Source organism: Microcebus murinus, chromosome 8 (genome assembly GCF_040939455.1).
Source record: "Microcebus murinus isolate Inina chromosome 8, M.murinus_Inina_mat1.0, whole genome shotgun sequence".
Classification (NCBI taxonomy): Eukaryota; Metazoa; Chordata; class Mammalia; order Primates; family Cheirogaleidae; genus Microcebus; species Microcebus murinus.
The window spans coordinates 10432709-10454630 of record NC_134111.1 but is presented as its reverse complement, the minus strand read 5'-3'; the positions used below and the strand labels follow the sequence as shown (position 1 = coordinate 10454630).

General features: G+C 36.7%; 1 protein-coding gene across 6 annotated transcripts in view; it reads left to right on the top strand.

Annotated features, from left to right (window-relative positions):
- PTPN4 (protein tyrosine phosphatase non-receptor type 4) overlaps window positions 1-21922 on the top strand; it is a 225519-nt gene that overhangs the window by 179695 nt on the left and 23902 nt on the right. For all 6 annotated transcript variants that reach the window (XM_012749752.3, XM_012749750.3, XM_012749751.3 and 3 more), the window contains 7 exons: window positions 7004-7163; window positions 8190-8273; window positions 8367-8423; window positions 14419-14575; window positions 18613-18779; window positions 19816-19906; window positions 20166-20227. In XM_012749752.3, coding sequence (XP_012605206.1) covers window positions 7004-7163; window positions 8190-8273; window positions 8367-8423; window positions 14419-14575; window positions 18613-18779; window positions 19816-19906; window positions 20166-20227 — 778 coding nt within the window. The remainder of the gene's footprint in view (window positions 1-7003; window positions 7164-8189; window positions 8274-8366; window positions 8424-14418; window positions 14576-18612; window positions 18780-19815; window positions 19907-20165; window positions 20228-21922) is intronic.

Below are 21922 nucleotides of genomic sequence, written 5' to 3'. Positions count from 1 at the left end.
AAAAAAAAGGTCAAAGTTTAAGATAAGCAAGTTATTTATGATGAAAATCCCCAGTGTAAAAATTGGGCATTTGGCAGGAGTTTGAGATTAAGTGAGCTATGATCATGCCACTGCACTGTATCCTGAGCAAGAAAGACCCTGTCTCAAAAAAAAAAAAGTTGTGTATTTGGGACACTTTTAGAATTAGTTAAAGAAATTAGAAATTTCTAGTTTCTAGAAATTTCTTAGAAAAACTTTCTTAGAAAAAGTTAACATAAGTAGTACCATTAAATTAGAAATGTTATCAATTAAAGTAAATATGATTGTATTTGATCTCCACTAGTCTTCCTTTCTGTTCATTAAAATATAAGTAATTTCTATTAGATTTTCAAATATAGCAGTATTACCATTTATAACCAAAATGAAGTGATTTAAAGTAGCCATGTTCAGGATACGCTCTGATTAACTCCTACGTGTTCTGTTGAGGCCTCGGATACTGGCAGGTAGAAGGGGTGCTTAGCTTTTATCTATTTCATAAGTTGGCTTCTGAGTAGTATTTCATTTGAAGAAAAGATTCCACTGCTACAAGAAGTTTAGAAACCTCTGATTTAGAATAACTTTTCTCTTGCTTTTTGTAGTTATTTTCTTTGAGGTGCAACTGTATAACATAATGAATGGTAAGAGTACAAGTTCTGGATTCAAACTAGGTTTAAAACTTGATTCCATCACTTCTAATTAGGTGACCTTTGATGAGTTATCTCTTTAAGCTTTAGTTTTCTCACCTTTTAAAAATAAGGTGTTAAGGCCAGGCGCGGTGGCTCACGCCTGTAATCCTAGCTCTCTGGGAGGCCGAGGCGGGCGGATTGCTCAAGGTCAGGAGTTCAAAACCAGCCTGAGCAAGAGCGAGACCCCGTCTCTACTATTAAATAAAAATTAAAAAAAAAAAAATAAAATAAAAATAAGGTGTTAATATCTACCTTATAGGGTTGCTGTGAACATATGATTATATGTAGCTTTTTTCAATTAAGCTTTTGGGATATATTCTGACACCTTTTAATATATTATTAACAATTTATGTGCCTGCATATTTTTGAAGTACGGGTATGTGGATGAACACAGTAAGGAATTCTCCACATTCTCAACTTTATCCTTAAGTCCCAAATCACAAGACACTCTACACAGACTTCAGAATCCTCAAGTGTTAAGTCCATTTCCCTGAGCCATTCTTTTCACAGACTATCCCATGCTAGTCCTATCTAATGAGTCCCCTGCAGCTTTGTCCATACCATGACAACTCCTTTTGCTTAGTCCTCACAGCTTTGCCTTTTCTCTGCCCCCCTCAGCTACTGGAAGTGATGACTTCCATCTACAAACTCAGTTTTACCTAATTCCCATTCTAGTCTTGACCAAGTCTAGCGCAATATATTATGAACCCTACAAATACTAGACTGCTCTAGGACAAAGAAATAAAAAAAACCAAAGACAGTATGAATTGAAGATATCAAGCCATGGGGACTCATATTAGATGCTGTATTTTGTGACAGCAAGACTAATTGCAGGTCCCCAAACTGCTATAACTACAGTATACTTATCTGCCATCTATGACTGAAGTCTTGATTACTTATATTTGGGTGCTAAGGACAGAGACTGAATTCCCAGTGAAAAATAGAATGACACTAGTGATTACAGTTAAATGAGACATAATCTTCTGTTATGTATCTTCGAAAATACAAGTTTTAAAAGAGCCATCATTCCTAGCAAGTTTGTATTAGTGTCTAATAAGAATATTGTTTTTATTTATTTTCTAGTCTTAAGTTAGAATAAATTTTTTGCTTCTGTGACAGGTTTGTATGCACAGTCAGACCTTTAGCATTTTTTTTTAATTCATGATTTTCAAGGTTTATCTTGTTCATTTTTCTTTTTTTTGAGACAGAGTCTCACTCTATTGCCCGGGCTAGTGTGCCATGGTGTCAGCCTAGCTCACAGCAACCTCAAACTCCTGGGCTCAAGCGAACCTGCCTCAGCCTCCAGAGTAGCTGGGACTACAGGCATGGTGATGCCCAGCTAATTTTTTGTTTCTATTTTTAGTTGGCCGGCTAACTTTTTCTATTTTAGTAGAGATGGGGTCTCACTCTTGCTCAGGCTGGTCTTGAACTCCTGAGTTTAAACGATCCACCCACCTGGGCCTCCCAGAGTGCTAGGATTACAGGCGTGAGCAACCACGCCCCGCCTCGTTTTTCTTTTTAATAATTAACAACAATGATCCCTTCAGGATTACCTTTCTTTCCAACTTTCTCTATGACTGATCTTTTCCACCTCCCATCTTTAAAGCCAGATGATCGCCTCCACTTGTAAGACTCTAGCTGCAGCCCAGATTCTCAGGTTGTTTATTGGACCGTTAGTGCTGTTACTTCTTTCTTTGATTTCTTTTTCCCTAGTTCTGTCTAAGCCACCTGTTAGTACGTGCTGGCCTTCTCTTTAAAGTATAGGTTTCTCCCTTCAGGGTGCCAGCTATTATCACCTGGGCTACTATTCCTAATAGAGTTATGTTTCACTATGCTGCCTGGTTATTCTCCCAAGTATATGGTGTCTCCTCATTTGGTTATATTTGGCAGTTTTGTGTGTGTATGTGCCTAGAAATAGTATCATTTTTAAGAACTGGTCTATTTTGTGACATTATTTAAAATGTATTATAGGCTGGGCGTGGTGGCTCACGCCTGTAATCCTAGCACTTTGGGAGGCCGAGGCGGGCGGATTGCTCAAGGTCAGGAGTTCGAAACCAACCTGAGCGAGACCCTGTCTCTACCAAAAATAGAAATAAATTAATTGACCAACTAAAAAATATATATACAAAAAATTAGCCGGGCATGGTGGTGCATGCCTGTAGTCCCAGCTACTTGGGAGGCTGAGGCAGTAGGATCGCTGAGCCCCGGAGACTGAGGTTGTTGTGAGCCAGGCTGACGCCACGGCACTCACTCTAGCCTGGGCAACAAAGTGAGACTCTGTCTCAAAAAAAAAAAATAAAATAAAATGTATTATAATTTCTGATTATAATGCATGGTTCGCCTATGAAAGTCATCTTTGTAGATAACTGTTTAAGTAATAGATTGATTGCATATAATAGCTCTCTACATTAGATATGAGAGAAGTTATTATTCATTAAGATAAATTGAGTTGGCTGGGTGCAATGGCTCACACCTGTAATCCTAGCACTCTGAGAGGCCGAGGTGGGAGGATCACTTGAGGTCAGGAGTTCTAAACCAGCCTGAGCAAGAGTGAGACCCCGTCGCTACTAAAAATAGAAAGAAATTAGCTGGACAACTAAAAATATATAGAAAAAATTAGCAGGGGCCGGGCGTGGTGGCTCACGCCTGTAATCCTAGCACTTTGGGAGGCCGAGGCGGGCGGATTGCTCAAGGTCAGGAGTTCGAAACCAGCCTGAGCGAGACCCCATCTCTACCAAAAAATAGAAATAAATTAATTGACCAACTAAAAATATATATACAAAAAATTAGCCGGGCATGGTGGCGCATGCCTGTAGTCCCAGCTACTTGGGAGGCTGAGGCAGTAGGATCGCTGAGCCCCGGAGATTGAGGTTGCTGTGAGCCAGGCTGACGCCACGGCACTCACTCTAGCCTGGGCAAAAAAGTGAGACTCTGTCTCAAAAAAAAAAAAAGAAAAAAGAAAAAATTAGCAGGGCATGGTGGCACATGCCTGTAGTCCCAGCTACTCGAGAGGCTGAGGCAAAAGGATTGCTTGAGCCCAGGAGTTTGAGGTTGCTGTGAGCTAGGCTGACGCTACCGCACTCTAGCCTGGGCAACAGAGTAAGACTCTGTCTCGAAAAAAACAAAAGATAAATTGAGTTAATACTCTTGGAGTATGTCTTAAAAATGTAATTAATAACCTTTGACCAGTATATGAATTTCAGGTGTCTATGTTGACATTCTTGATTATTTTTACAGACTTTATTGTATGTGTATATAAATAGAGTTTGGCTATTTACATTGGAAGCGTAGAAGGAGGAATCAGTTGCTGGGATTACTGGAAGAGCATATAATTAAATTGAAATAGCTCCCCAGACCAACCTCACTTTCTGCAGGCATCTGAAGAGCTTTGCCTGCCCCTCTCTGAGAAGTTACTTTAATAAGAAAGTTACATAAGACAATGAGAATGCAGGTAGCCCTGTTATGAAATCCAAAGTTTACTGTCCTTTCCTTGGTCCATCTATGTCTAGACTCCATTCTCCTTAATCTTTTCTTTAGAATTTGACTTAAATCCCAACCCAAGCTCATATACTTGTACTCTCTTCTTATCTGTGTCTTCCTGCTTATTTTGAATATTTAAGAAAGGTCATGCCCACATACCCACTGGAATCTAGCAGTGAACATGGGCATGTGGATTAGAGTGCCCATGCCCTCATCTAAAGGCAACAGCTGCCACTTGGCTTTGTCCAGTGTTTGGCAACTAGTATTGTAGGTCCATTCTTTCCAGAGCTTCCAGATTTTTCATTTTGAAAATCCAGATTTGTGTGTAATTTTAAAATGTAGTCAATTAACTCACTTATAAAAACAACAAATGAGCCAAATGTATGTTAGCCACAATTGGCCCATAAGCCATGAATTTATAACCACTGTTTTAAGATAGTGATTTCTAATGAGATGTGCACAATGAAATTTATCTCTGAAGGGTTTTTTGACTATATGTGCCTAAGAACTGACCCCAGAAATAGAGATTTAGCAGTTTTAGCAAAATATTCCATAATGTCACTGTTGCCCTTCTCATGTAACTGAGGATTCCCACTGTTACACCCATACCCACCAGGTTTGGCTCACTTAGATATTTCACTAAAGATCAGGCTTGAGTTATCCTGCTGTATATTTTGGCACTATAGTTAGACTGATGGCTGGACGAAGAATAAGAAAGTTGTTCTAACTCCATTTCCATCTGATTTCAACCTTATATTCTTTCCCACAAGCCTTTAGTTTTGAGGCTAAATGCTTCCTAGATATGACAACTATGCAAAACCAGAAAAAAGTTTCTAATCTCCTTGCTGAAATGGTTACACTATGCCTAAGTAAAGGGTGAGACCTGTTGATTAATACATGTGGAGTCAAAGACTCTACTTTCAGGGATCGTTTCTATAGTTTGTTATATATGTGGAATCAGGTAACTTCTGATTTTTGTAAAGTTTTGGAAATTCTTTATCAACTGCTTTTTAGAAATGTCACATCTATGAGGTTCTGCCAAGGGATGTCCATCTCTATCTCCTCTAATCTCATGTCGTAGGACATGGTAATTGACTTGAATATATTTACCCTTAGGGATTTGGGTTCTTGGCAGTTGAAAGTACCATAAAAACTACTTACTGTGCTTGGGACCTGGAATTCCTGGCCATTTAAAGCAGATCTCAGTGAAGTTTTCGTTCAAAAGGAAGGGTGTGTGTTCTGATGCAATCCTTACAGACTTAGCAGAATTTAGAGCATTTGTGCCCTGTTACGCAGACATCCAGGTTGAGTGGACATTATTGTTTACTTGCTTAGTTAGGTGATTATATTTTATACTAGATTATAAAATTTCAAAAAGATTCTGTTCTTTCTTAGAAGAAACTTCCCTGGAGGACCATACAATCACACCATGCATTATTAATCCAAACTGACTTCCTTGGCACTAATCATATTTTCAGCTTCAATACCCATATCTACCAGGTATCTAGCAGCCAGCCTCTAGTAAGTTCACACCCAACTTCTCTACTAAGGAGAACATACATATCTAGAGGTCCCTGTGGAAGTAATCTGTATCAGTTGTTTTGGACTACATTATGCCATGATAGCAAATAAGCCTAACTTAAAGTGACTTACAATAACAAAGATTACTTCTTTCTTACATCATATGTACATCATGAGTCAGCTATGGCTCTGCTCCACATTATCTTTATTCTGGAACCCAGAATGACAGCAGTCCCTGTTTGAGTCATGGCTAGTCCCATGGCCAAGGAAGAAAAGAAGCCTAATGAATCATAAGCTGTTTTTTAGGGGTTCAGCATTTTGTTTTTTGTGGGTTTTTTGTTTGTTTGTTTTCAGACATGATCTTGATCTGTTGCCCAGGCTAGAGTGCTGTGGTATCATTATAGCTCACTGCAGCCTCCAACTTCTGGGCTCAAGCAATCCTTCTGCCTCAGCCTCCTGAGTAGGTGGGACTGTAGTCGTGTGCCACCATACCCAGCCAATTTTTTTGTAAAGGAAGAGTCTCACTATGTTGCTTAGGCTGACCTTGAACTCCTGGCCTCAAGTGATCCTCCCACCTTGGCCTCCTATGCTTGTTCTTTTGTTTGTTTGTTTTTCATGCTTGCTCTTAAAAGCTAGAATTTCTACCTCAAAGTTTCCCCTGTAATACCTAGTTCTTTTTAACAATTCTAGCAGCCACAAACTGAGGCTTATGCTCTCTAATGTTAATTGATTTTTGCTTTCTGACCTTAAATCATAAACTCTGACAGTATCTCATCCAGTTTTGTCTTTTTCGTGATGATCTCGGCATTCTTACCCAGATTTCTAATCCTTGTCACATTGAGTTCATTACTCTGATGAATTATGATTTATTTCTAAATAGATTAGGCTAATCTCTTAAGTTAATTAGACTGGATGAGGTGTTTATACGGCCCAATTCTCAGTTCTGAATTCTCTTTACCTGCATTATTCTCTGGCTACCCATGACTCCCCTGAAAACCCTAAAAAATTTTTTTAGAAAGGTGTGTACATTGTTATAGAAGATTAATAAATATCTTAGGGATACCTTTAAAGTGTATTTTATTGTATAATTGTTTACATATTTGATAAAATAGGAAATTAGATTTACTACTTTAAAGATAGGAAAATTTTCATTTAAAAAGTGGCACTTACAAATAGATACGATATTTAAAGCCTGTCTCCTACCATTATAAATATCTGGGTCACTTGACCCTAACTTAAAAAATAAATTCTATGAGACAACTTCCGAAATATTTATTTTTTTCCTTTTCTTTTCCTAGATCACAGGAGTCTCCTGGAGATGGACAGCCTCCAGCTCTGCCACCCAAACAATTTAAGAAAAACAGTTGGAACCAAATTCATTATTCACATTCTCAGCAAGATCTAGAAAATCATATTAATGAAACATTTGATGTTCCATCTTCCCCTGAAAAACCTACTGTAAGTAGCTTCCTCAAATTTCTCACTTTCCTTTGAATTTTTTAAATTGTAAATGAAATATCTTTTGTACTGTGGTATTTTTTAGTTGTAAATTATATTATAGTACTTTCTCTTTTTCAGCATATTCTTTGGTTACAAATTGTGCCATGATGTAACTCAGTATGAATTCTATAATTAGAAGTGATTATAGGAAATGCAGGGAGTATATATAATAGGAACCAATTCAGCTGTGGGGTTGAGGGAAGATTCCCAGAAGAGATCATCTCTGACCTGTATCTTGAAACATAAATAAGAATTAGCTAGATTCTTTTCTTCAAAGAGCAAGCATAGAACATACTAAGTGAAAGAAGCCACTAACAAATAGCCATATGTTATATGATTCCATATACATCAAATATCCACAATCTATAGAAAGTATTAGTTATTGACTAGGCTTTAAAGAATGGGAGTTGGGGGAATGGGGAGTGACTGCTAATGGCTATAAGATTTCTTTGGGGGTTGATGAAAATACTTTACAATGAGATAGTGATGATATCTGTACAACTCTGTAACTATAGTAAAAATTATTGAATTATATACTTTAAATGGGTGAAGTGGATTGTATCTCTTGTTTTTAAAAAGCACATGTATCAAGCAGAGGAAGTATCATTTGAATCCCTGTAACATTTATGAGTACTTAATATGTACTTTTATATATATATATATATATATATATATATGTTTATAAGAGAATCTGGCCAGGTTGTAGGAATATAGCAGTCAATAAAGACAGGCATGGCCCCTGTTCCTCCTGGCATTTATGGTCTAGCATGTGGTGGCAAGAATACGTGAAAGAATATACCAGTTTAACTAACTGCAAGTTATTAGTCAAAGAAATTTACTTTTGGGGGCTAACAATTTGATTAGAATTATGATTCTTTACATATTATAGGTAATTAAGCATACCAAAAACTTGCTTCATGTATACCTGAAGGATAGATTTTAAATGAAGACAACTAAAAGTTATTTATTTTTTGTCTTTTTAAGCCAAATGGTGGCATTCCACATGATAATCTTGTTCTAATCAGAATGAAACCTGATGAAAATGGAAGGTTTGGATTCAATGTAAAGGTAGTCTGAAATTTATGTTGTATTCAGTTTTTAAATTCAGATGTTCTTATTTTGCTAATATTTGACTAATGTTTGACTTGCTGTCTTTTTAAGGGAGGTTATGATCAGAAGATGCCTGTGATTGTGTCCCGGGTAGCACCAGGAACACCTGTGAGTTATCTAAATATTTCAACTAAATCCTGTTTTCCAAGCATATGTACTTATTTTATCATTTTTTATTACTTTAAATAAAGGAAGAAAGAAATTTATCATTTCTTTTAATTTGTCAAGTATCATATATCATTAGCTGAATCTCTTGAATTGCTAGGAAATTAGTTTTTATTTGTTCCCTGTCAATAAGAGGAAATCCTTGTTTTTTGAATCTTCGTTTTCATAAAGAAGCTACTTATAACTTTCAGTGCTTCTAAAGTATTAACAGATTCTATCAAAATAACAAAAAAATGTAAACAAGTCGAGTTTTAGGGGCTTTTTTGTTTGCTTGTTTATTTTTTCATTCAGAATAGCTTAAATACATTATATTTGCTTATTTTCTACTTAAGTCAATTTATTTTTTTTCTTTGTTCTTACCACTATCCAAACATGGAATTTACTTTAAATGGAAATCATACTATAAGGATAATTTTTTTGACTTTTTATTATGAACATTCTAAACAAAAGTAGAGAAAACATTATATTTATCCATTATATTGAATCCCCTATATTACTTACCATTTAGCTTCAACAACCATGAACTTTCTGTTGATCATAGGACAAATTATTAATTGTAGGTACATTATCTTTATTGTTGTTATATGTAGCAAATACTGCTTTCAGATTCCCATTTATGTTGTTGTCTACTCTGTTTAATTTCATTTTTCTTACCTAAATGGTTTCTGGACACCCTTCATCATTTCACTGTCTCTCTGTCGTAGGAAGAGTATGGTCCAGCAGCCTGAGAGAAAGGCCAGCTATGTTTTTATGAGTGCTTTCCAAATTTAGTTTGAACATCACAATTGAGATTGATCCAAGGATATCATGATATGTAGTTTTGGTTCTGGTTTTTAAGGACCTTGTTGGTTACAAATAACAGGGTACTCATGGAATACCCCTGGCATAAGCATAAACACAAAATAGCTTCCTTAAGCATAAGTATATTAGATAGCTGTAGAGGTTTTACACAAAACCTAAGGATAGGAATGCAGTCATTCCTAGAAGGAACTTTAAAAATCATCAGGACTCTGCTTTTCACCTCTATTTCTTTTTATGTGATTGTTCCTTTCTTCTCATTCAGTGGAAATTAATTTGTACACTGAATCAGCTTTATCTCTGAAGCCTCTCCAGATAAACACTCAAGACTAAATAAAAACAATGTAATTAGTAGCAACTTCAAGCCAAGTCCTATGATATCGCCACCACTGTGCATATTAAGGGTGGAGACAAAGATGGTAGAGATTACCCAAAATTATTTAATGTATGTTTAATGGGAAATATGTATATATTGGGGACTGCAGGTAAGGAGAGACTGCAGAATTCTCATCTGTCATATAGAAAGTTAATAGATAATGTCTAGGCCATGCTCGGTGGCTCATGCCTGTAATCCTAGCATTCTGGGAAGCCGAGGTGAGTGGATCGCCCAAGGTCAGGAGTTGGAAACCAGCCTGAGTAAGAGTGAGACCCTATCTCTACCAAAAATAGAAAAAAATCAGCCGGACATAGTGGCACATGCCTGTAGTTGCAGCTACTCGGAAGGCTGAGGCAGAAGGAGTGATTGAGCCCAGGAGTTTGAGGTTGCTGTGAGCTAGGCTGACGCCATGGCACACTAGCCTGGCTAATAGAGCGAGACTCTTTCTCAAAAAAAAAAAAAAAACAAGAAAGAAATGGTTTCTTTATAAATCGTAGCTCTTTAAACTGTGATTTATAACTTTACTGAAAATAAAAATTTAAACTAAACATTTTAAAAAATCAATTATATATCTTTTGACCCAATAATTTTAGGAATTTTCCCTAAGAAATAATTGGGCTAGGGAACAAAGGATACTTAGTTACACAAAGATATTCATTGTAGTGTGGTTTATAATAGTTTGAAATTGAAAAAATAAAATGTACATCATTAGAATTGGGGAAATTAATTATATGTTGCTTTGCAGCTATTGAAATGATGATTTAACTCTATATAAATATGGAAATATGTCCATAAGATGGTATTATGGGATAATGTTACAATTCCACATATATGTTTGACACAGTTTAGTAAAATGTAAATTGTGTACATAGAAAAAGTCTAGAAACATGCCCCAAAAGTTAGCAGTGTTTCATCTGGGTAATGGAATTACTAGTATTTAACACTTACTTCTATATTCCTTCTTTAGTTGTCAGAATTATGACAGCATGCACTGCTCATATAATTAGAAAAAATAGTACACCTTTCTTTATTTGTATGGCAATCATAATAGTGAATAACACAAAAGAAATATTGATTTTTTTTTCTAAGCAGTGAATTTGGAATATTTTCAACTAAGTCAAGAATGTTCAGGGAACATTCTATAGACAGGTTCATTTCCAAATGGAATTCTATGACTGTAAGTTTTCTTTTTAAGCTATACAGATTTTTTTTTTTTCTGAGACACAGTCTCACTCTGTTGCCCGGGTTAGAGTGCCATGGCATCAGCTTGGCTCACAGCAACCTCAAACTCCTGGGCTCAAGAGATCTTACTGCCTCAGCCTCCCAAGTAGCTGGGACTACATGCATGCACCACCATGCCTGGCTAATTTTTTCTATATATTTTTAGTTGGCCAATGAATTTCTTTCTGTTTTTAGTAGAGACGGCATCTCGCTCTTGCTCATGCTGGTTTTGAACTCCTGACCTTGAGCAATCTGCCCACCTCACCCTCCCAGAATGCTAGGATTATAGGCATGAACCACTGCACCTGACCTAAGCTATACAGATTATTGGTCATTTTCCCCTTCTGCCACGTAGAACTATGTCCCATAAATAATGGCTGAATTTAGAACAAATAAAAACAATAGGAATTTATCATTTTCATATTATTTTATTAATTTAGAGACTACAGTCTTCAAATTCGAAACCAAATTTTAGGTAATTGGGGGAAATGGACAGGGTTTCAGGTTGTTTAAATTTTTTATGAATACATAATAGTTGTACATATTTATGGGGTTCATATTTCAATGTCATTTTTATATTGGACACCTTCTGAAGTAGTTAAAATAACTCCCAAATGAAGTCATGTGTCTCTTCCCTTTTTTTTTTTCACCCCCCTACTTTTTCTTAGAGACAAGGTCTGACTATGTTGCCCAGGCAGAAGTGTGGGCTATTCACAAGTGTGCTCATAGCTCACAGCAACCTCAAACTCCTGGGCTCAAGTGATCCTCCCACCTCAGCCTCACAAGTAGCTGGGACTGCAGGCACGCATCACTGTAATCTGGCCATGTTTCTCTTCCTATCTGATAATCTTTTAGCCAAGAGCTGTTGCTCCAACAAAATTCATTTTAATATGCAGTTTATCTACACTTTCCAAATCAGAATGAAATGCAAATAAAAAATAACATACCCCAAAAAAGGCAGGTTAAGTATGAGAGTTCCTTGAGCAATAATGGGTATAGTAAGAGAGACTCATAGCTGTCCTCTCTAACACAGAGACCACCTCTTCTTTCCTACCAACTACACTATCAACAAAGTAATGTGAGAAGATTGCTCTTTCAGCTAAGGCCCATTACTACATTTTCCCCAGTATCATTACCTCCCAATTCACCACATTTCAGGTGTCTCAAAGACATTTACAAAAACTTTGAACCACATTGGTGCACAAAAAAAGCATTACACTAGTAGTACACAAAGGAAGTATATGAATGTCTGTCATCTACTTCCCCTCAAGAGTAGAAAAAATAAGCAACTCAAGAGAATGGACAAAACCCTAATTTGAATATTTTAGATTTTAAAGCTTTGCATTTAATTATCTTATTTTATCTTCATAAACAATGTTATGAAATAACAGGGCAGGTATCTGTTCCATTTTCATTGTTTTAGGTGTCCATGATCACACATTTCTTAAGCAGCACAGGAAAAACTTGACTTCTAGACCAGTGCCCTTTCAAGTAATGACAATACTTTGTTGGATTTTATTAACTTTGCATTTATAATGAATTTGAGTAGCTGTGCTTTCATTTCTTAATGCCTTTGCCACAAGAAGTTCCCTTTTTGTAAGATTCAACCCCATCATTTCCTTCTCTATCTGGCCTATCATCCTTCAAACTTGATTCTCACATATTTTCATTGCTTTGTTCCTAGAACACACTGTCCATATTTCAATTTGTTTTTATCTCTTTTACCTTAATTACTGTTTTGTTTCTCAATAAAGTGCAGATGGTCCTCACTTTGCACAATAGTGCAGGATGGTAAAAATGAACACTCAGGAAGAAATCATGGGCCGGGCGTGGTGGCTCATGCCTGTAATCCTAGCACTCTGGGAGGCCGTGATGGGCAGATCGCTCAAGGTCAGGAGTTCGAAACCAGCCTGGGCAAGAGTGGGACCCCATCTCTACTAAAAAATAGAAAGAAATAAGCTGGACAACTAAAAAATATACATACAAAATGAGCCGGGCATGGTGGCGCATGCCTGTAGTCCCAGCTACTCAGGAGGCTGAGGCAGTAGGATCGCTTAAGCCCAGGAGATTGAGGTTCTTGTGAGCTAGGCTGACGCCATGGCACTCTAGCCTGGGCAACAGAGTGAGACTCTGTCTCAAAAAAACAAAAAGGAAATCATCCAGTGATCTTGATCAGTGGGGACATTTATGGTTGTTACCATTACATTTAAATTTTTCATCAAAAAAATCAAAATTTCTGTTTCTTATAAAGGTAAAAAGAAATGAAAAATAGTAAAATTAATATTGATTTAGTATCCTGTAATTTGAAATATTGAGCATTAACATGTTTTATTTCCTGTGAAAACTTATTATAAATAGTTTGAACAGTGCTTGCTAACTTCTTGTCATTTTTGTAACAGTACAAAGTAAGCATCTTTTCTTGCCTTGGCAAGCCGTCGTAATCCTCTCTTAGTTTGGATCCACTTCCAACATTTTGTCCTTTGAACTTTCAGTGTTGTGAAATATCTCCCAGAGTTCTACATATCTACATATGTAGAGTCTGTCAAACAGCAGCAGCTGTTTGACCATTTCCATGGTTACCTATTTATTCTATAACTCAGTTTTACTTCTAGCATTAATCATCTTTCATTTATTTGTGGTGCTTTCATCTTTTTCTGGTCAATTCCTTCTTTAGATTGCTTGTTTTTATATATGAATTATCACTGAGAGACAAAGAGGCAGTACAACTATATGCTTTGCTGTCTGTGCATGAACTGAATGACAAATGTGCATCATCAAATCAACAATAGACTTTGGAAGAACTGATGTGATTAGTCCCTGATATGATGAGTTCTATCATTTATGTAATGATTTTTCTACTGAAGACATAACAAAGTTTGTACTTTATGCAATTATTCATAGTACATTGTGGTAACTAAAATTTCAACCACATTGTTGGGGGGCTGATGTTATTTAACACATTAACTGGCACATGATTTATAATTAACTCACGCTAGTTTTGAGCCTCGGGCCTCATGAAGCAAACGTAACTCACATGTCTCTTTATCTTGAGCCACATGAACTACTTTTTAAGTTGCATGTAATTCACACACACAAAACAATAAAAAGTAACAAAATTTTCTTTAAATTAAAAAGGATCATTTTATTTTCGAAGTTTTTTTCTATGGCCCCAGGGGAAAAAATTTTTTTTTCTAGTGTGGCAATGTTTTAACTAACCCGTAGTAACTGAAACTTGTATGTATCTAGACGGTACAAAGCAAGGGCTGGCTGTGTGTATGCACCTTGAAATTATCGGTCTTCTCTATATGTCTAGGCACATAATAGGTCATCAAGGAAGAAACTGTTGAATGAAGAAGGGGAAAAAATAGAATCTTCATGGGATAGCTATGTTTCTATATTTTTTAAAATAAATGAATAAATGGATAGATCCTTTTTTACGTGTAGTTTAGTTCTTCTGTTCTAGAGTCTATAAAAATAAATTTCCGTGCTTTACTTTCAGAGAGCTGCATGCAAATTTGAAATCTTATCTGCATTACATTACAGGCTGACCTCTGTGTCCCTCGATTGAATGAAGGGGACCAAGTTGTACTGATCAATGGTCGGGACATTGCAGAACATACCCATGATCAGGTTGTCCTGTTTATTAAAGCTAGCTGTGAGAGACATTCTGGGGAACTCATGCTTCTAGTTCGACCTAATGGTAAGTACTCTATGTAGTATTCGATATTTGTCATAATTCATTACAATTTATTACTGGACACATCAGCTGGAGTGCTAACTTAAAACATAAGTCGTGTCAGTTTCCTGCTCAAAGCAGAATGGCTTCCATTCACACTTGGAGTAAAATCCAATTTCATGGCCGCCTTTCCTCCCATTCAGCCTTATTCACCCTTCTCTATTCTATACTGGCTTTCTTGCTGTTCCTCAGATGTTCCAATCTTATTTTTGTCCTTGGCTGTTCCCTCTGCCAAATACATTCTTCTTGATTTTTATATGACTTACACCCTCACTTCATTCAGGTCTCTGCTCAGATATCATCTTCAGAATCTTTTCCTCTCCTGACTACCATTGATAAAATGGCCTCTCTTTTCCCCCAGTTGCCCTAGTAACAGTACTAAGTACTCAGATATTTTTTGAATAAATGAGTAAATTTGAACCTTGTTCCACCTTTGGAAAACTCTATAACAAGCTATAATTAGAACAGTTGTTTAAAAATCCTGTCTATGTTGGCTGGGCATGGTGGTTCAAGCTTATAATCCCAGCACTCTAGGAGGGCAAGGCGGGAGCATCACTTGAGGGCAGGAGTTCGAAACCAGCCTGATCAAGAGTGAGACCCCTGTATCTATTAAAAATAGAAAAAGTTATCCGGCCAACTAAAAATAGAAATAAAACATTAGCCAGCTGTTGTGGCAGCTGCCTGTAGTCCCAGCTACTTGGGAGGCTGAGGCAGGAGGATCACTTGAGCCCAGGTGTTTGAGGTTGCTGTGAGCTATGATGACGCCATGGCACTCTAGCCTGAGCAACAGAGCAAGACTCAGTCTCAAAAAAAAAAAAAAAAAATCCTTTCTATGTTTTCTGTAGAGATGTCTACGGACATCTGCCTAATCATTTGATCTCCCACTCTGCACAGCTGACTTATTAATTTATAGTCATAGAGTCCCAGGTTTTGGAGAAACTTTAAACACCATAAGCTTTGGCTCCTTTGCTAATTGCATGATTCTCCTCTTGAACAACCTCAAAAACATCCTACTAATGTAGAGCACTCGGTGGCTCCTGAAGCAGTTCATTCCATCTTTGGATAACTTGTACTATAAATTGAACTAAAGGTCCATCTTCTTTCAGTTGCGTTGTTCCTAATTCTATCACTTTCTGCTGTGTAGAGTAAGTTTAAACCCTCTTCCTTCAGTTTTTTGACAACAGCTAATTTTACCAGGAACTTCCCTCCACTTCTCCGGTTTATTTAGCAGTCCCAGAGCCTCAGCGAGTATTCAAAGGGCATTGTTTCAAGTTCCCTCAATACTTTATCAATCTCCTCCAAGAAGGAAGTTGTATGTGCCTATCTCCCAGAATTAGACATATTCTTGTAGTTTTATTCAGAACAGTTTGCCATTGATCATAGTTTTAGCCATAGAATAGTTATCGTTTAATACCATGTTACCACTTATTGAATATGTAACATAGGAAACTTCTACCTATTGCCACCACACCTAACCATGCAAACTTTTGCAAGAAAGTTTTTGTTTTTAAAGGCTGCAGTGGTGGCTCATACCTGTTATCCCAGCACTTAGGGAGGCTGAGGAGGGAGGATTGCTTGAGGCCACGATTCTGAGACCAGCCTAAGCAACATAGTGAGACCTGTCTTTACAAAAAATGTTTAAATATTAGCCAGGCATGATGTCATGTGCCTGTAGCTGTAGCTACTCAAGAGGAATTCTAGGTTGCAGTAAGCTGTGGTCATGCCACTGTACTGAAGCCTAGGCAACAAAAGCAGACCGTGTCTGTTTAAAACAAACAAACAAACAAACAAACAAAAACTCTTCTTGTTCACAAATAAGCATTTTCATTGATCTTCTCCATTCATGGTCTAGAATTGGCTTTCTAGGAAGATTAATAGGACTTCAACAGAATGTTCTGGTTTTACTTTTCAAGGAGCTTGTTCATTTAGACCTGATACTTAGGTAATCATTACTAGCCATTTTCTGTCACATAAAACTGTTTAGATTTTATCCCAGGAATAATATTCTTTCAATTTTATTGCTTTCTCTTGATAATAGATCCTAAAGAACTTAATAATAACAGCTAATAGTTATTAAAAGCTTTCTGTGCACCTAGGCTCTTTTGTATATTCTCATTTAATCCTCAGAGCCATCCAGTGAGATGAGTTATCCTCCTTTTAGAGTTGAAGACACTATGGCACCAAGACATTCAGTTACCTAATTAGAGATTCATGACTGGTTCAGAGCCAGAATATGAATGCGAAAGCATGGCTGTTGTTCAATTCCAAATTGCCTCACTTACACTTTAAACTAGGAGAGGTATCTACCTATGGCCTACTTCTTACAAAAGATCTTTCTAACATTGTTTTATAGTCAAAATCTGGACCAGAACCTCTATCTGCTTTCACCGTGGGTCTCTCATGTCCATTCTTTTTTTTTTTTTTTTTGAGACAGAGTCTCACTTTGTTGCCCAGGCTAGAGTGAGTGCCGTGGCGTCAGCCTGGCTCACAGCAACCTCAATCTCTTGGGCTCAGTGATCCTACTGCCTCAGCCTCCCGAGTAGCTGGGACTACAGGCATGCGCCACAATGCCTGGCTAATTTTTTGTATATATATTTTTAGTTGGTCAGTTAATTTCTTTCTATTTTTGGTAGAGACGGGGTCTTGCTCAGGCTGGTTTAGAACTCCTGACCTCCAGCAATCCACCCATCTCGGCCTCCCAAAGTGCTAGGATTACAGGCGTGAGCCACCGCGCCCGGGCCATTCTTTTTTTAAACAATGAATCCTAACATCTCATGTCCATTCTTATTTAAGATAACATATAACCAGGCCAGCCGCGTTGGCTCACGCCTGTAATCCCAATACTTTGGGAGGCCAAGGTGAGAGGATTGCTCTAGCCCAGGTGTTTGAGACCAGCGTGGGCAATATAGCAAGACCTCATCTGTACAAAAAATAGTAATAATAATTAATTAAAAATGCTTAATCAAAATTTAAAGTTATGTGTTTGCCAAGAATATACTTTGGTTTTTCTGATCTTTTCCCCTTTAATTCATATTTTGTTAGGCAAATGCAGTCATACCTCTTCGTCTTTTCATTCTTCATTTCAGAGATTTATTTTTCTTAAAAATGTTACATATTTGAGGGCCTCCTGGACAAGAGTACAAGAAGTCTCTACCTTTGCTCCAAATTTTAGAAGGCCCTGCTCTGGCTCTTCTCTAACACTGTAACCTAGCCTCCCTTGCCAGACCACCTTTTTCAATCCTCATTTCTCGTTTCAAATAGCCTTGAGCCCACTTCCTAGGCATTTGTGGGCATTTTCCACAGGTCCCTTCTCGCAAGGGTGGATCACATAGTATGTGTACCCTAGGCCAGCAAGGTGGCTAAGAAGCAGGAGTTTGCAGAGAAGGAGGTGTAGAAAAGAGCTTAAATGTGGCCTGAGATATTTACAGGTATGTTTATAGGTTCCCATGTTAAAGACAAGAGCTAAGAGTAGAAAAAGAAGTAAGGTAAGCTACAGTCCTAGGGTCTAGGGTCTAACTTTCTTCATACTACCATGACCATGAATTCCGGCCTTCAAGTCTCATTTGAAATCTGGCCTCCCAGGTTGTTTTGTAGATGTGTTAAGTAAAAAGGGTAGAGCCATGTTTTGTTTAGCACTGTGTTCAATTTTTTGGTAACTTACCATATTTAGACATATGTTATATAGGCCTTGATTTGTGCTCTTGCCCTAGGTCCCACAAATTAAGGGCAGGTATTTTCAGAGCTGCTAGCAGCTCCTTTTTTTCTTAACGTCTTTTCAAGGTATAGACATTTTCAGCTATGGCTAAGAACCCTTCTTTGCCCAAAGGTACAACAAAGCCCATCAATTCCACAGCTATTCTCTCTCCCTGCATAGTAGCACCAGGCTCAGACCTGGTGTAATTCTTCCTAAATGAATTATTTTTCTGATATGAGGAATGTAACTGGTAAATTCTTATCCTGAATTCATTAAGATCTCCATGTATGTTTTTGTTTTGTTTTAGCTGTATATGATGTAGTAGAAGAAAAGCTAGAAAACGAGCCAGACTTCCAGTACATTCCTGAGAAAGCCCCACTGGATAGTGTCCATCAGGATGACCATTCCCTGCGGGAGTCAATGATCCAGCTAGCTGAAGGGCTTATCACTGGAACAGTCCTGACACAATTTGATGTAAGTAATATCATTGTATATAAAAAGCATTTGCCTGTATTTTCTAATTAGTTTCATGGTTTCTTAACTGCCTAATCTATCCATTATAATTTATATACTAAAATGGTATTCTGAGAAATGTTTGACATGAAAAGAGTTCTAAAATGCAAAGTTTTAAAACTTGCTCCCCAAATACTACCTATGATTATATAAGTAGATGTTTGTTTTAAAAATAGGAATAAGGAAATTTTACACATAAGTCAGCAAACTAAATTTTTTTCATAATTAAATAGCTGTTTTTATTAAAGGTAGTAGATGAGTATAGGCCCTTACAGACTTTAAAATCCTGAGTTAAAGGAAAATAACTTTTATTTGTATTTAAATTATACCTTGTCATATTTAATCTTTCTTTAATTTTTATCAGTGTAGTCTTGAAAACTGGAGAAAACAAAACTCTCAGATCATTATATTAGAAGAACAGGAATGCTTCTTGAGCATTTAGAATCCATATTTTGACCAATGAGCATAGAGTGGATTTTAAAATACTCTATTTAGACTGGGCGAACTTTTAACTTGTTTAATTTAATAAAACTGAATGGTTTTTAATGTGTTTTGAAAAATGGCCATCATTAATATTTGATTCTCTGAACTATATATTATAGATACATGTTTGTAACCATAAAACATTTAGGGGTATATGTCTGTTTTTCTTTTAAAAAGTTCTTAGTACATATACTGTAAATACCTCTAACCTAAATGGAAGGAAGCTCAATGTTTTCTGCAGATTTGCTACTCAAAACTTTAGGTACTTCTGCTATAACCATATTGTTTTCACTTGTTTTTCCATTTCTTAAAATATGATATATAATTCATGTCAGAAACTACAGAACTCAGCTTTGCACATCTGGTTCATGACTAGCCTAAAGTACATAATTGTGTAGACCATGTATTCTAAGAAAAAAACTTGTTTCTGTTAGTATAAAAACAAGTCTGAAAAACAAAACAGATATTGTTGATGATGGCTTGTTGGACTTGTAGTTTTGTTTTTTTCTTTTAGCAACTTTATCGGAAAAAACCTGGAATGACAATGTCTTGTGCCAAATTACCTCAGAACATTTCCAAAAATAGATACAGAGATATTTCGCCTTGTAAGTATCTATGGTCTCTTTAAAGTTTAATCTTTTTCTTTTTTTTTTTTGTTTGAGATAGAGTCTCACTCTGTTGCCTGGGCTACAGTGTGGTGGCATTAGCCTAGCTCACAGCAACCTCAAACTCCTGGGTTCAAGCGATCCTCCTGCCTTAGCCTCCCAGAGTGCTAGGATTATAGGCATGAGCCACCACACCCAGGCAAGTTTAATCTTTTTAACATAACTTTATTAACACATTGTTTCTCTTAAATTTTTTCAGATGATGCCACACGGGTCATTTTAAAAGGTAATGAAGACTACATCAATGCAAACTATATAAATGTAAGTTTATTTTATTATGCCTTTGTCATTTGGAATAATAAGGGCCATTATAAACTTTGAAATACATTTCTTTTTGTTACAAGCCTAAGCTTGACAGAATATTAAAATTTCCAGACATTGAAAAATATTATCAAAATAATACTAAAGAAAGTAGGTTGATACTGGCATGTTACTATACTGACAAAGGAGTGGAATGGAATAGTCCAATTCAGAAATAGACTGAAATAAATACTAGAATTTTGTTTATGGTAGAATTGGCCTTTAAAATCAGTAGAGATAAAATAGACTATCCAGTGAATAGGTGGTTAGGTTAACTGTCTAGAATATATCATTGTAACTTCAATTCAAACGATACAAAAGCAAGTTATGCCACTAAAAAGTTCATACCCCCATAGTATTCTGAATTAAAAATAAAATAAAATAAAAGAATTCATAGAAAAGGAATGCAAATGACACTTTACATTTTATGGCCATTTTAAAATCTATACAAAAGTAGAGAAAACAGCTCCATATAACTATTACCCAGTTTTTTGTTGTTTTTTTTTTGAGACAGAGTCTCACTTTCTTGCCCAGGCTAGAGTGAGTGCCATGGCATCAGCCTGGCTCACAGCAACCTCAGTCTCCTGGGCTCAGTGATCCTACTGTCTCAGCCTCCCAAGTAGCTGGGAATACAGGCATGTACCACCATGCCTGGCTAATTTTATATGTATATATTTTTTTTAGTTGGTCAATCAGTTTCTTTCTATTTTTGGTAGAGACGGGGTCTTGCTTAGCCTGGTTTCGAACTCTTGACCTCAAGCAATCCGCCTGCCTCGGCCTCCCAGAGTGCTAGGATTTCCAGGCGTGAGCCACCACACCCGGCCTTGTTACCCAGCTTTAAGAACTAACAACAAATGGCCAGTCTTGTTTCATCTAAGTCTTACCCTCCCCCAATTATTTTTTAAGTCCAAATATATCATTTATTTGTAAATACAGTTAAAATTAAAGTCTTTTTGAACACTGAATTAGAGACTGTTGAATCATTGCCTCAGAGAAATACAGGGCAAGTTTCCTACAAGCCATCTAATCACAACATTTTTGTCAGCTGATCAATATATAACTTTGTTTATGTTTAATGTATATTGTTGATGCATTAACACTGAACTCACAGCCAACAGCACCGTAAAGTGCGCCTCAAGGAAGCTTATGTAATGTGCAAATTTTCTCCATGAGGTATATATCATAGCCTTCTTGCACTTAAGAACATTAGATAGCATTTCAACACTCCAGTTAGGGACCATTTTAAACAGCAAAATCACGAAGAAAAAGCACAAAAATGCAAAAAAATGTGGCGCTACATAGAATTTAAAAAGGGCATTTATTTATAGTATGAGCACTGAAACAAAAAGACACAGAGTTGCTTTGTTCAATCTTAGCTGCCAACATGCATGTTTTTAGGTGACTCAAATTTTGCGATACTCAAGCATGTCTACAGATGACCAAGAAAGCCCTGCCACTGTTTGGGGGTCATGAATAAATTTTAGCAAATATTCCAATTTGCGAACCTTTGACTGAGGATATGTACTTTGGAATATACCTCTGATAAAGGCTTTTTTTTTTTAGCAAAACCACAATACCATTATCATACTTAGAAAAACAACAATATCAAACACAATTAAATGAAAAATACATTCAATTAATGACAAACAAAAGTGC